Genomic DNA, 12,472 nt, shown 5'->3' on the forward strand with positions numbered 1-12,472 from the left:
CTGAATTTCTGACTGAAAAGCTGTAATGGTGAGAACAATCCTGAGAGATTCACAAGCTGGACCCAATCTAAATATGGCTATTTTTTTGTGTGTGGAGGGCTGATAACATCTCTAAAATGGCTCCTTTAACATGTCTATGTAATAATTTTATCTTCCACCAACTTGAAGGGGATTGTCATCATAGCCTTAATGTCTGGGGTTGGAAAGTAAGCTTAGGGCACAGACACGTCTCCCAGTTAGGTTCCTCCAGCAGCTGCTCCCATGAAGACAGTGTTGATTGGTGGTAAAGATGACACCATATCTCTGCTTGGTGGGGCATGGACCTCCAGATTTTCCTGAGAAGGGAACTGACCAGATGTTCCATACATACACTGTGAAGAAGATGTGGTTTGCAAGTTTGAAGCTGTGGGGAAAAAAGGTTACTATCATTGCAAGTTTCCAATTTATTGAATTTAACAGAAATCACAATCCAATTTCATTTGATGGAAACTCCTATCTACCAGGCACATCATCTGAAGGACAGAAATGTCTAATCTTCTGTGCAAGATTAACAGGTAAGCAGTAGGAAGATGTAATCTTAGGGAAAAATAAATGGTGCCCTAGTTTATATCTTCCATGCAACCCTTTTTGGAATGTGAGACCAAACTCAGTTGCCATTTGTTTAAGGCATATACCAAAATAAACCCTTTGGTGTTGAGTATTTGTGCCTAAAATTCACTGTCAGTGGGAGCTTTGCTAATACACACAGTTGTTGAAGCATAGGATGAGGGACCACACCACACCAAGTATATACTGAGACACCCCTGCCCCAGGGTTCGTTTGCTCTGTTTGACAGTGAGGATCTCTAAGAGACCCTAATAAAGCCCAGCCTTATATTAGTTTACTTAATAGTTAGAAAGTGCTTCCTAATGCATATTTTTATTCAACTCAGGCCAATCATTCCAGTCCTCACAGACAACGGATCACAGACCTCCTTGTGGAAGCCAATTTCTTAAATTCAATTTTAAGGAAAACACATCTTATGATACATCCTAAGTACTGAGCTGTCCTGGGGTGATGTTATAAGGGGTTTTTTTATTCCTTAACCATCTGCTTAATGCCCAAGGACACTGTGTCTTTAAGATGGACCCAGGGGTTGGAGCCACGGGACCTGGGTGCGGGACGGTTGAACGGCTGGGGCACAAAGGCTCGGGGCTCCAAGGGTCTCGGCAGGGCTCAGGAGGGAGTGCACCAGGAGCGCTGTGCTGCTCTTTGGGTTTTTTTGTTCCAGCTAGCTGCAAAAAAGTTGTGTTGGTCTTCCTTGGTTTTTTCTCCTCCCTCCCTCCCTCTTGCCTCACTGCCTTCCTTCCCTTCCCTCTGGTCTGGGGAGCCTGCGGGGTGGTCCTGGCTGGTCCAAGCCTCTGTGCCTGTTCCCTCTCTGGGCATTTGTTGTATTTTGAGGTTTGTTTTTTCCTGTTCTACCCTGTTTTGTTTTGTGTTAATAAACAGTCAGTTTTTTCTTCCCACTTTCACTTGCTGCTACCAATTTGTCTCATTGGCAAAGGAAAAGGGGAGGCCCTTTTTCCTTTGGAGGAGGCGCTCATTCCAGAGTGCTTCCGCCTAAAATTTTGTCCCCAAAGCCAAGACATGAGCTATTTCATCTCTATGTTGCATTTCATATATTGTATATGTGAGCTACAGTTTAATACTCAGCATTTGTTAGGATGCTAAAAAGTTCATAGCTGCTCCTCAGTTGTTGGCTATACTTACACATAGGGGTCCGGCAGACAATTGAAGGGGAGGACTCTGTGTAGTATGAGCCTGTTTGTTTTCTTCCACTGTCATCCAAGATATTCAGTGGATCATGTATATCACTGTATGATGGCAGGGACCGAATGCTGCTGACACTGCTGATTACAGAAACATGTTGGTCCACCATTGTTCCAAGTCGGTGAGATTCTGAATAATTTATGCTGTTTCCATAATATCCTAATTGAAGATTGAAAAAAAAAAGATGAATGAAACTCCTGGGCAGCGCATGAGCCTGTGATAAACTTCAGAAAAAAGTACTTGTTACCGGCTGAAGCCCTTGAGAATAAGACTCTTTACGTACACATACAGCCTAGGAACATAAGCAACATATGCAATGACTGACCCAAAAAAGAGGTGGTAACAAGGAATCCAAAAGATTGTAAGGGTTCAGTCACGCCTTTGGTACAGAAAATTGCTCTTTCCTTCTAAGTTCAGAATCAAACATAGCCTGCAATCAGTGGCCATAAGAGACACCATGGGGAGTCCTATCCATAGTTCAGTGCTTCCTTCTGAAGCTTACAACCAAGGAAAGCATTCATGGAAAGAAAATCTGCAAGATAGTAGGTACTCACTGCATAGACAATTCCATATAAAAGTAACATTTCCACTGTGTCTTTCCTCCAGAAGAGGGAGGTGTTATGCTGATTATACCTCTGAAGCAGTAATTTTACATTTGAAGTATAAGAAATGAGAGGGCCAAAGTCTCAAACTATTGGTAATGCACATTTTTATACTTCTTTTCACCCTGTGACTGGAATGGTCCATTATGCTGATCCCAGAGGCAAGCTATCTTGTGTCTCCTCTATTTCATAGCAAAGGTTTTGGGGGCTTTTCAAGAGATTGTTAAGCTCATCCTGGTTTTGCCTCCTTTGTGCAAGACAGGGTGATGATACCAAAGGAAGATTACCATAGGGCAGCAGATGCATTTGAGGTCAACTGAGGATTCGCCAGAGGAAAATAAACCCTTGAGTAGCTTATTAAACTGCTTTACAATCTCTGTGTTATCAGAGAAGTGGAAAACAAGAATGTATAAATAAAAGCTGAAATACATCTTCCAGAGGAAAAAAAAACCCAGAGAAAAAGAGTTTTACTTCAGCAATGAAAGAGAAACAAAAGGAAAAAGAAAGTATGTATTAATACCGTTGGAAGCATTAGCAGGATAAGCTGCTCCTGGACATGTAGATACTGAGTTGTTCACGAAATTGAAACTCCCGGTATTCAGAAACTGCATATTGTGTGTGTCCTGAGACATGCTGGAGGGACCATAGCTGGAAGGGGATCTGGCATTGTAGGGAGACACGGCACAACTGTTGCTGAAGTAGTCTCTGGAGAACTGCTGTTCACTCAAGGCATTGAATCGGCTGGGCTCTGCTCTGTGGTCATAAACTCCTGAAGTGGAATGGGCCTGTGTTCTGAACATAGCCTGGTAATTGGAATTGTTTCCATAATAATTCTGATTAGTCTGTGACAAAGTCTGATAAAGGGGTTCTGAGTAGGAAGAGCACTGTGAATGTGTCGATAACATGGGACCTACACTGGGAGGTCTCACAGCCATTGGCCCCTGGTTGATGACACTTCCTCGGCTGACCACTGCTGGTGAAATGGGTGGAGTCATGAGGTGACCAGTGCTTTGAGACAGCTCCATTTGATCTGGAATAAATAAACATTAGCCGTGATTAGTGTCCATACCTCAGTACTGCTGTTAAGACACAAAGGCTCTAGGGAAGTGGAGATTACCATGTGAAACCTTTACAAAAGATATGCACTCGCCCCCACCTATTTAATTCACAGCTTTTATTTCATGGCTTCAGGCTGTAAAGTTTCTCCTTTCATTCTCCGGCTTGGAGGTGCCACATTCAGTTGGAAACTTCCAGCAGTTACAACCCTCATGTGCTCCAGGTGTTACTGTTCCTTCTCTCCTCACAAGAAACTCACCAAGCCAAAAGTTATAAGATAGTTCTACCATTTTTCCAAGACAAACTATTACTGGCAAGGTAATTACAATTGCTGACTTCTGTAAATCATCACAGAAGGTGACCTCATGAAATGTTGTTTACTAGAGGTCTTCATAAATGCATGTGGTCATCGCCCCTCCTACAGCAACATGTTACCATGAACGGAAAGCCTAACAGGCAAATTAGGGAAGGAGACACTGGAAGAGTTGATACACACCTGTCAGCTGCATACTCTCCCTGTCTCCTGTGGTGAAGGGGTTCAGACCAGAAGGTGCACTGCTGGGCTGGCCAGCTGACAAGGACACGTAGGTTTGCTCTCCTAGGCATTCGTTTTTGACTGAAGTGTCACTGGGCAGAGGAGCGGCTTTGTTGCGATTTGCTAGGAAGCAAGAGCTTGGTGACGCAGTGAAGGTGGCTTTGCTTGCATCTGGAAGGGTAAATGAAAGCTCTTGTTGGCTGTTATGTATCCTCACTGCACATAAATTCTCTTTGTATCATTTCCCCTGACCACAGATCTACATCACACAGTATCAGCTCCTTACTCAAGCCATCACAGTGAAGGTATGAATCAGATTTATTCCCTTGAATAAAATGTCAACAATGAAGTCAAAGTAAAGTGCATTAAGAGTGAATCGGGATCGACACTTCACCCTAAAGAATTAACAATGGCAACTTTAGAATGCTTGGACTCTCTTTTCATATTAGTATCTAGAGAAAAGCATTTGTTATACTCAAGAGTTCTGCTTTTTGCAGACTATTGATAAAGTCAGTTTTGCTATTCTTCAATGGAAACCATGATTTTACTTTATGGTTTCAAGTTCTTTACCTAAACACACAAGGATAAGGCAACTGTCAAAAAGGCCAAGTTTTACTCCTGGAGGCTGAATTAAAAGAAGTGCTGCATCTACTGTCAGACAAATTCTATGCAAGTTTCTTGCAGCAAATTGCAGATTTAGAGTAACAACAACCAAAAAGTTAAGGACTGACTGCCAGTGCTAATGCTAATAAAAAATAATTCTGCAAGTTTCTGAAGTTCCACCGGATTTTTAAGGATTAACTTGGACCAGAACTTGATCCAAATCAATCTTCATTCTTTTGACAGAAAAGGACCTGGAACATATAACGTCAAACTGTCTAACTCTGAAGAAGCCTGGTAGATGGAAAATGTTAAGGGTACTGTTTTCAAATAATTTTATTTCTCTTCCACATAGTAATACTTCAGCCACATGCTACATAGGGCTCCAAACTTGTGTTCCAATGTTGAAGGGATATTTGCATTTTGGTAATATTTAATAAATTCCTAGTTCAAGTTGTAATTACATACTTAAGCTTTGGAGAAAAATGGGATTAGGAATTAAGTAGCCCTGTCTGCTAGCTATACCTCTTTTCACACTTCAGTTCATGGCCCTTCAGATGTACCTACAAGCCTTTGTTGAATCCAAGATAATTTCAGTGATCCTTAGTACTGACATTCCAACAGAACTGTTATGAACTGTGGTAGGTATGTGGGAATGAATTGCTGAGTGAATGGTCACAAACTTTTCAGGTGAATTTGATAATATTGTACATAACTACACCTTCAGGAGAACACAGTAAACTTGCTTCTGCTTAAACAAATACATGAATTTCTAAACATACCAGAGTACACGCAAAAGAACCAAGCTCTAGTTACCTAAATTCTTCATGTATTTGTCCAGTAGATTCTGGAGTTCTTGTTCTTTGTCATTGTTGAACTGTGTCTCCATGGCAAGCAGGATGTACTCATCCAGTAACATGCGGATCAAATGAAAAGAACCTTTTGGAGAAGGAAGAGAGAGAGTAGCTGAGTTATCTTTGTGACCATCTCTCACCACTCCACAAGAAGCCAGTGAAACAAACAAATAATTGTGGACTTTAAATGACCTGGCAAGACCAACAAGAAATAGTGCCTAACTTCTAGCTCTAATCTCTCTTTGCACTGGCCCACCTAGCTCAATTGTTTACTGTCCTGTAGGCTATTTGACCACTAATTACATCAAAGAAAAATACTGATGAAAGTGAGACATGCTTTATACTTGAGGAGAGCACACAGTGGAACTAGATAAGGCTGAAGTCTGCTAGAATGCCTCTGCTCTATTTCTGTTTGCCTTGTGCTAAATAACCGGACAATAACTGGTGAAGTCTTTGACCTTATTTCAAGTATATATCACATTAAAAAATGTATGTGTCCCTACAGTCTTTTCAATTATCCTCTGAATTTTAGGTAACAATGTACCTATGGCTAAACATATGAAATTACACACTAGAGTTTGTTTCGCTTGTTCTACCATCTTCTCTCTTATAAAAGGTTCTTTCTGAGTGTTCCCAAAAACATAAACACTCCTAAAGATGGATTTGTGAACTTTAATTTTTAAAAGCCACAAACACTGTTAAATTGATTATCTGCTGATTCCAGAATTAAGTATGTGGTGACTGCCAAATTCCTTTTGCTTTTATTGAAACATGCCATGCACAAGAACTTATATACAACAGTCATTTTATACCAAACTGATCCACAGGTAAAACTAGTAATTTAAATCTTCTGTCTCTTATACTGAGATAGTTACATATCTATGCAGTTACATTTCCACTGTCATATCAAAACAAAGTTTCTAGCACTTAAATGTCAAAGCAGTATCAAACCAGCCATTTAAAGGAACAATACCTTTTAAAAATAAGCCTGTGACACAGGTCACCAGCAAAATATCGCTAGCATTTACTGTGAAATGTTAGTTTGAAAAACACATTACACAGTATTTGTGGCTTTAATCAAATAATCTTTAAATTAGGATAGGTTCCTCAGCACAGGAAACGGTGGAAAGCTGCTAAGTGCTAACAAATATGTACAAAATATGAGTGTTTTTATAAAGCTCGGGTACCAAAACTTGATGCGTTGTTTAGAGTTAGGTTATGCATCACTCGAGCACCGAAAAAGCTCCATTTCAGAAGGAAGTCCTGAGCTCTCTTCTTTAAAGACCTCCCATTTTGCTTGCTTGCCTGAAAGAGAATAGTAAAATGCTGTTAAGTATGCTCACTTGCTTTCTGCAAATAGAAGACCTGAGTATCCTTGAGAGTTCAAGGAGTCCTTGACTCAGGCTGATGTGGCAGAGTGAATCAAGCTGCCTGATTCAAGCTATCTTCCTGCTGTGTGACCTAACTTGGTAAAACAGAGCAGCCTTCACTCTTTCCAGTGCAAACATAGAATGGCTGTCTGTCAATGCTGGATGAAGCAAACTGCTCACTGCTTGGGCCCTGGTGTACCCTGAAGGTACATAAATTACCTCCTATTCTAGTACTAAAGGTGCCAAGTTGTTCTATACAGGGACAGAAGGAAGGGCAGCAGGATGGACAGACAGATGGACAGATGGAAGGAAAGAAAAGAAAAGAAAAGAAAAGAAAAGAAAAGAGAAAAGAAAGAAAAGAAAAGAAAAGAAAAGAAAAGAAAAGAAAAGAAAAGAAAAGAAAAGAAAAGAAAAGAAAAGAAAAGAAAAGAAAAGAAAAGAAAAGAAAAGAAAAGAAAAGAAAAGAAAAGAAAAGAAAAGAAAAGAAAAGAAAAGAAAAGAAAAGAAAAGAGAAAGAAAGAAAGAAAAAGAAAGAAAGAAAGAAAGAAAGAAAGAAAGAAAGAAAGAAAGAAAGAAAGAAAGAAAGAAAGAAAGAAAGAAAGAAAGAAAGAAAGAAAAAGAAAGAAAGAGAAGGAGAGAGAGAAAGAGAGGAAGCTCCCACCCTCTGACACTATGTTATTCCACAAAAACACGGAGTAGAAATTAGTTTTTGTACTTTAATTTAATCTGTATAATACTGGTCAGAATTTCTCTAACAGAGTGGTATGTTACTATCGTGATGATCAAAGTGATGCTTTTTATACTGTTCATTTCATGCAGTCACTTTGCTCTGGAGTGATTTGTTAATGTGGTAACATATGCCTTGTTACTTTCTCAAACAGCAAGCAGAAAGAAGCTGTTGTGTTGAGTTTAGCTGTGTGCTAAAGTAGCCACACTTTAGCATGAACAGAAGGCAGACAGCAGTGGAAGGATTACATGTTCTGTAAATTATTAGCTTCTGCTCTAGTCAACCTAACTTCGTATCAGAACTTGTTGGTACTCTTCCCTTAACTACAGGAAAACAATGCCAGGAACCATACCTGTTAGCTTTAAAAATACAGTATCACATAGTAGATGATGAATGGAAAATTGCTTCATCTTTCCTGCCTGACTTGTTTATGAGGAATTGTCTTCTGAAATTGTGGAATGAATGGAATTAAATTTACATCATAATCATTCCAGCCTAAAATAAGTTGAGATTGCTCAGCTTCAATGGGGTTTTTTTTTGCCTAGGGAGTTTTCTGTGTATGTGAGGACTTGCTTTGGCTCTGCTGCCCTGAGTCATCCAAAGCTCTTCACTGTGCTGCTCACATATGTCAGCAATTTTTAGGAAACTCAGAGTACTTTAAAAAGAAAGAAATTATCACTGTCTCCATTGAAATTTGGGGAAACAGGCAAGTAAAGGAAAAAGGGCATGCCTCTGGTTTTCCTGTAAGTGGCAGTCTCTCTTCTGCCAGCCAGTTGATGCTAACTGTACTGTCTCATCCTTTTGTATCCATTCATATCAAGATCCTACCTAAAATGATGAGTAAGATATTGCATTTTCAGATAGAAAAAGCCTGATGAGAAGACCAGTGTTCAGCTATTAGCCAACAATATGTAACATCTTATTCTGATAGTTTACAGTAATTAGAGTCACAAATTGGGTACATATTTCTTACTTAGCTGTAAGCCAAAAATCCTTTCTTTTGTTCTGAGCTGTAGTTTATTAACCCCTACATAACTATATGCATATAAAATACTTGTGATGAAAATGCATCTTGTAAATTGGAGGCAGGCAGGAGAATCCCATCAAAACCATCAATTACTGTGTTAAGCACCTTACAAAGCTACAAAACTGTATCTTCCATCCTGGAAGGTAAAAATCCTTCAGGAGGCTAGCTTCTTTTGAATCCACCCGCTGCAGTAACTTATACCACATACAGTACCCCCTAAATGCCATGGAAAAGAGAATTGCTTCCCTTTTGCTCACCTTACTCAGAGCAATTCCCCTGTGATTCTGCAGGCACACATAAAGTGGGAGAGTTTCTTTCATGTAGTTTGCGAAAGTGCTGACTTTAGTGTTTTAGTTACAATGCTTCTTAGTTTGTCACACACATAAGATTGCTCAGCATGATTAATTAGAACTAATGTCACTGGAATCTTTGATACCAAATGACAAACTTCTGTGTTACAGTAAGGAGACAGGAACAGAGATAAAAATTCCTTGTGGAAAATCAGTGAGACTGCATAAGGATTTATGTAAGGAGTAAGGGGAGTAGGATTTGGTCTGGAGTCAGGCAGGACATTTGAAAGGTACCTTGATAACCCTTTGCTCAACCACAGTATCCAACCATTCAATAAATGATTCCACAGTGGCATTCTTCTTTAGAAGGTCCTTCAGTTCTTGGAACACTGTAATAGAGTCATCTACCATGTAAAAAGGAGAACATATCATCGCACACTATTCTGAACGTGAGAAAAAGCCACTCACCAGCCATATGACAATATTGTAGCATGGAAAGGAAAAGCAAAGAATTAGAGCAGTGAAGAAATACATAACTCCCCAGCAAAGCAAGCAGACACACATCCATCACACACATGTATTTTAATTACTTAAGCATTACAGTGACACAGGTTGTAAGACAATGAAGTTTTATAAGAAAAAAAAGCGAAAGGAGATTATTATATTTTCCATTCCTTTGTAGATTTAACCTTGAAAACCTTTTTAATACTAAGTTTAGTAGCAAAGCTTTCTCTGTAATATGGCAGATTTGCAGTATCTTATGTTTCCTTTATATTTTACAAGTTTCTCACAACAGGATATAAAGTTAACTTCCTCAATTCCCATTTTCAAAAAAGTGTCTGAATGAACAGTTATCTCTCTTCTCCTTTTCTTTTTTAACCAGTGTGAAAGAAGACAAAGAATAAAATAAAAAATAACTACACAAAAAAAGCAGGAAATGGGCAACTCAAATGAAAATGTGAATAGGATTTTGAACCATTAAAGAGAACAAACTTTCATAATTGAAGTAATAATATTTACAGGACAACACACTGCTATTCTTTTCAGCTCTTGAAACTCTGATCAACATGACTCCTATGACAAAGTTATCTTTTTAATACAGAAAATGGCTATATCTATTTTCCAACAATGTATATGAAAATTAACTACCTCAAAATTTATACTTTATTCTGTGTATGAAAAAAGCTGCTACACTAAATAGAAAATTACACATATTCTTAAAGCTCAACTTTCAGAAAAAAATCCGATTAATTAAAAAAAAGTAAACTAGTTCAAATACCCATTACATTAAGCCGTAATTTTTGACAAATCTTTCAAGAACTGATATGTGCCCATATAATTAGGACCAAGTTTCAAAAGAGGTTTGAAGCTGACATGTAAATTTTTCAGCAACCATTTAAAGTCATCTGGCTGGGATGACTTCCCAGCACAAGCTTCTGTTCTTGGACATGCTAGGGCAACCAATTGGTTTTCTTAACCTACTGAAGGTTATGGTGAACTAGATTAGAGAATGCAGAGTCTATGGGTGCCTTGTCTCAATCAGTCCAAGCAGACTGGTGTGGCATGGAATGAAAGAATGAATTATTTTTAATGGTACAAATATGTCACCATGGACTTACATTCACTGTAGACTTCCCCATCAGAGTCTGTGCTCCCTGAAGCTGCAAGGAGGGCCTGAGAGCCAATACTATTCAAATCAACTTTTTCAATATCCGACACCATGGAATTCACCACATGCTGATCAAAAAGAGCTGGCCGAGCAATCTGCAAGAGAAAGCAAGATAAAATGCTGAGACCCTGTTGTGGTTTAGCCCCAGCTGGCAGCTAAGCACCACACAGCCACTCCCTACCCTGCCATGGGATGGGGGAGAGAATTAAAAGAATGAAAGTAAGAAAACTTGTTGGTTGAGTTAAAACCAGTTTAATAAATTTTTAAAAGAAGTAATAAAAATAATAACAAAAATAATTTAAAAGTTTAAAAGAAACCCCAAAAACAACAGAGAAAAATACAGTCCAACAAAGACCAGTGAGGCTAATGAAAACAATTGCTCACCACCAACTGACCAATGCCCAACTGACCAAGGCCCTGAGCAGTGGTCCCCAGTTTTATTGCTGATCTGTGGTATGGAATATTCCTGTGATCATTTGGGATCAGCTGTCCCAGATATGCCCCCTGCCAAATTTTCATGCACCTCCAACCTATTTGCTGGCACATATGGGAAGCAGAAAAGACTTTAACTGTGTGTAAACACTGCTCAGCAGTAACTAAAATAGACCTGAATTATCAATAGTTTCCAGTACGAATCCAAAATATAGACCCATAATATGAGGAACAAAATTAACTCTACCCCAGCCAAAACCAGTACAGGCCCACAGCCGGGGATCGCCCAAAAAACTCCTCAGAGAAGAATCTTATTATGTTTAATTTTATTGTCATGGCTGGGTTTATCACAGATCAGATGAGAGAATGTTTCCCTTTCATTAGACTCCTGATGCTCTTCTAATGTGCCTTCCTATCAGATTATCTTCACAATTTCATGCATATGCTGCTTTTGTATTAATATTTATGAAAGAGAAAACCAAGTCAAGATGAATAGGTGCTGTGTCTACAGTTATTCATGAGGACTACCACCTCAAAACCCAAGATGCTAGCATGGAAGGAAGTTCCACAAAAGGCATTGTATCCTTTTGTATAAAACCATCACATGGAGGTGACTCCTAATTGCAGATACCTGTATCCTGACAGCACAGCCTCGGAGTCTCCAACTACCTGTCACTCCTGTTTTTTCTTTTCACTCAAAACTCAAAAAAGAAATAGAATATCATGGACAAAGCAGCGAATCTTTGCTAGGCAAGAAGGATCATCTGATATTTTCCCATTTGGTACTAAACAAAATACACATATATTCCACTTCATCATTTCATTGAAAAAAGTTCCTGTGATGGCAGTTCATTATAACCATGGCCTTTGCTCCCTTTTCTGGTACAAAAGTTTGAAGTCCTAATCAGATCTATCTATGGTCACTTTCTAATTTCACAGTTAAAACAACAAGATATATGTCTTTCATGGACAAAGGTCAATCTTGAAAAAATAATCCATTGTATTTCATAGACAGAAAGGTACACTGAATACAGCTGACAAAATTTTGAATGTATCATCTTACTCTGTTTACCTGTGCTAGGTGTAGGAATGACGTCTGTCGTTTCAGGGAGGAAACAAATCTTCGTGCAATAGGCAATTTCTTATCTATCAGGCTTTCTGGTAGATTTTCCAAAGAGGAAGCAACCCACTGCTCCCAGTTTTTTGCAAAGCTTCTTATATCTGCCAGTAAACTGTAAGGGAAACAAAAAGTGATTTAGAGAATCACCAATAAAAATTGTCTGGCATTAGTTTAAATAACTGGGTTTCAATCTATGGCTAACAGACTTCTGAAGATATCTGGAAATTACTCCTCAGGTGTTACCAGAAGAAACGGGAAATGACCAATCATTGTTCTATATATTGACTGCATATTGATATGTACCTCCTCTGGGAAAAAACTGTAAGCCAATTGGGACATTAAAATGCTATCTAATACTTTAAGGCTGTTCTATAGCTGCCC

The 12,472-nt window shown here is 38.9% G+C and overlaps 1 protein-coding gene across 1 annotated transcript in view; it reads right to left on the reverse strand.

The window, feature by feature from the left end:
• Nucleotides 1-236: 236 nt before the first annotated feature.
• The window catches only part of RFX6 (regulatory factor X6), a gene marked incomplete at both ends in the record, with an annotated part of 33,644 nt that continues 21,408 nt past the window's right edge, over nt 237-12,472 (reverse strand). The window contains 9 exons of the mRNA XM_082303430.1: nt 237-403; nt 1,750-1,968; nt 2,932-3,441; nt 3,964-4,173; nt 5,419-5,541; nt 6,644-6,761; nt 9,165-9,274; nt 10,490-10,634; nt 12,044-12,203. Coding sequence (XP_082159556.1) covers nt 237-403; nt 1,750-1,968; nt 2,932-3,441; nt 3,964-4,173; nt 5,419-5,541; nt 6,644-6,761; nt 9,165-9,274; nt 10,490-10,634; nt 12,044-12,203 — 1,762 coding nt within the window. The remainder of the gene's footprint in view (nt 404-1,749; nt 1,969-2,931; nt 3,442-3,963; nt 4,174-5,418; nt 5,542-6,643; nt 6,762-9,164; nt 9,275-10,489; nt 10,635-12,043; nt 12,204-12,472) is intronic.

Source organism: Coloeus monedula (assembly GCF_965178545.1).
Source record: "Coloeus monedula genome assembly, chromosome: 2".
NCBI classification, from domain to species: Eukaryota; Metazoa; Chordata; class Aves; order Passeriformes; family Corvidae; genus Coloeus; species Coloeus monedula.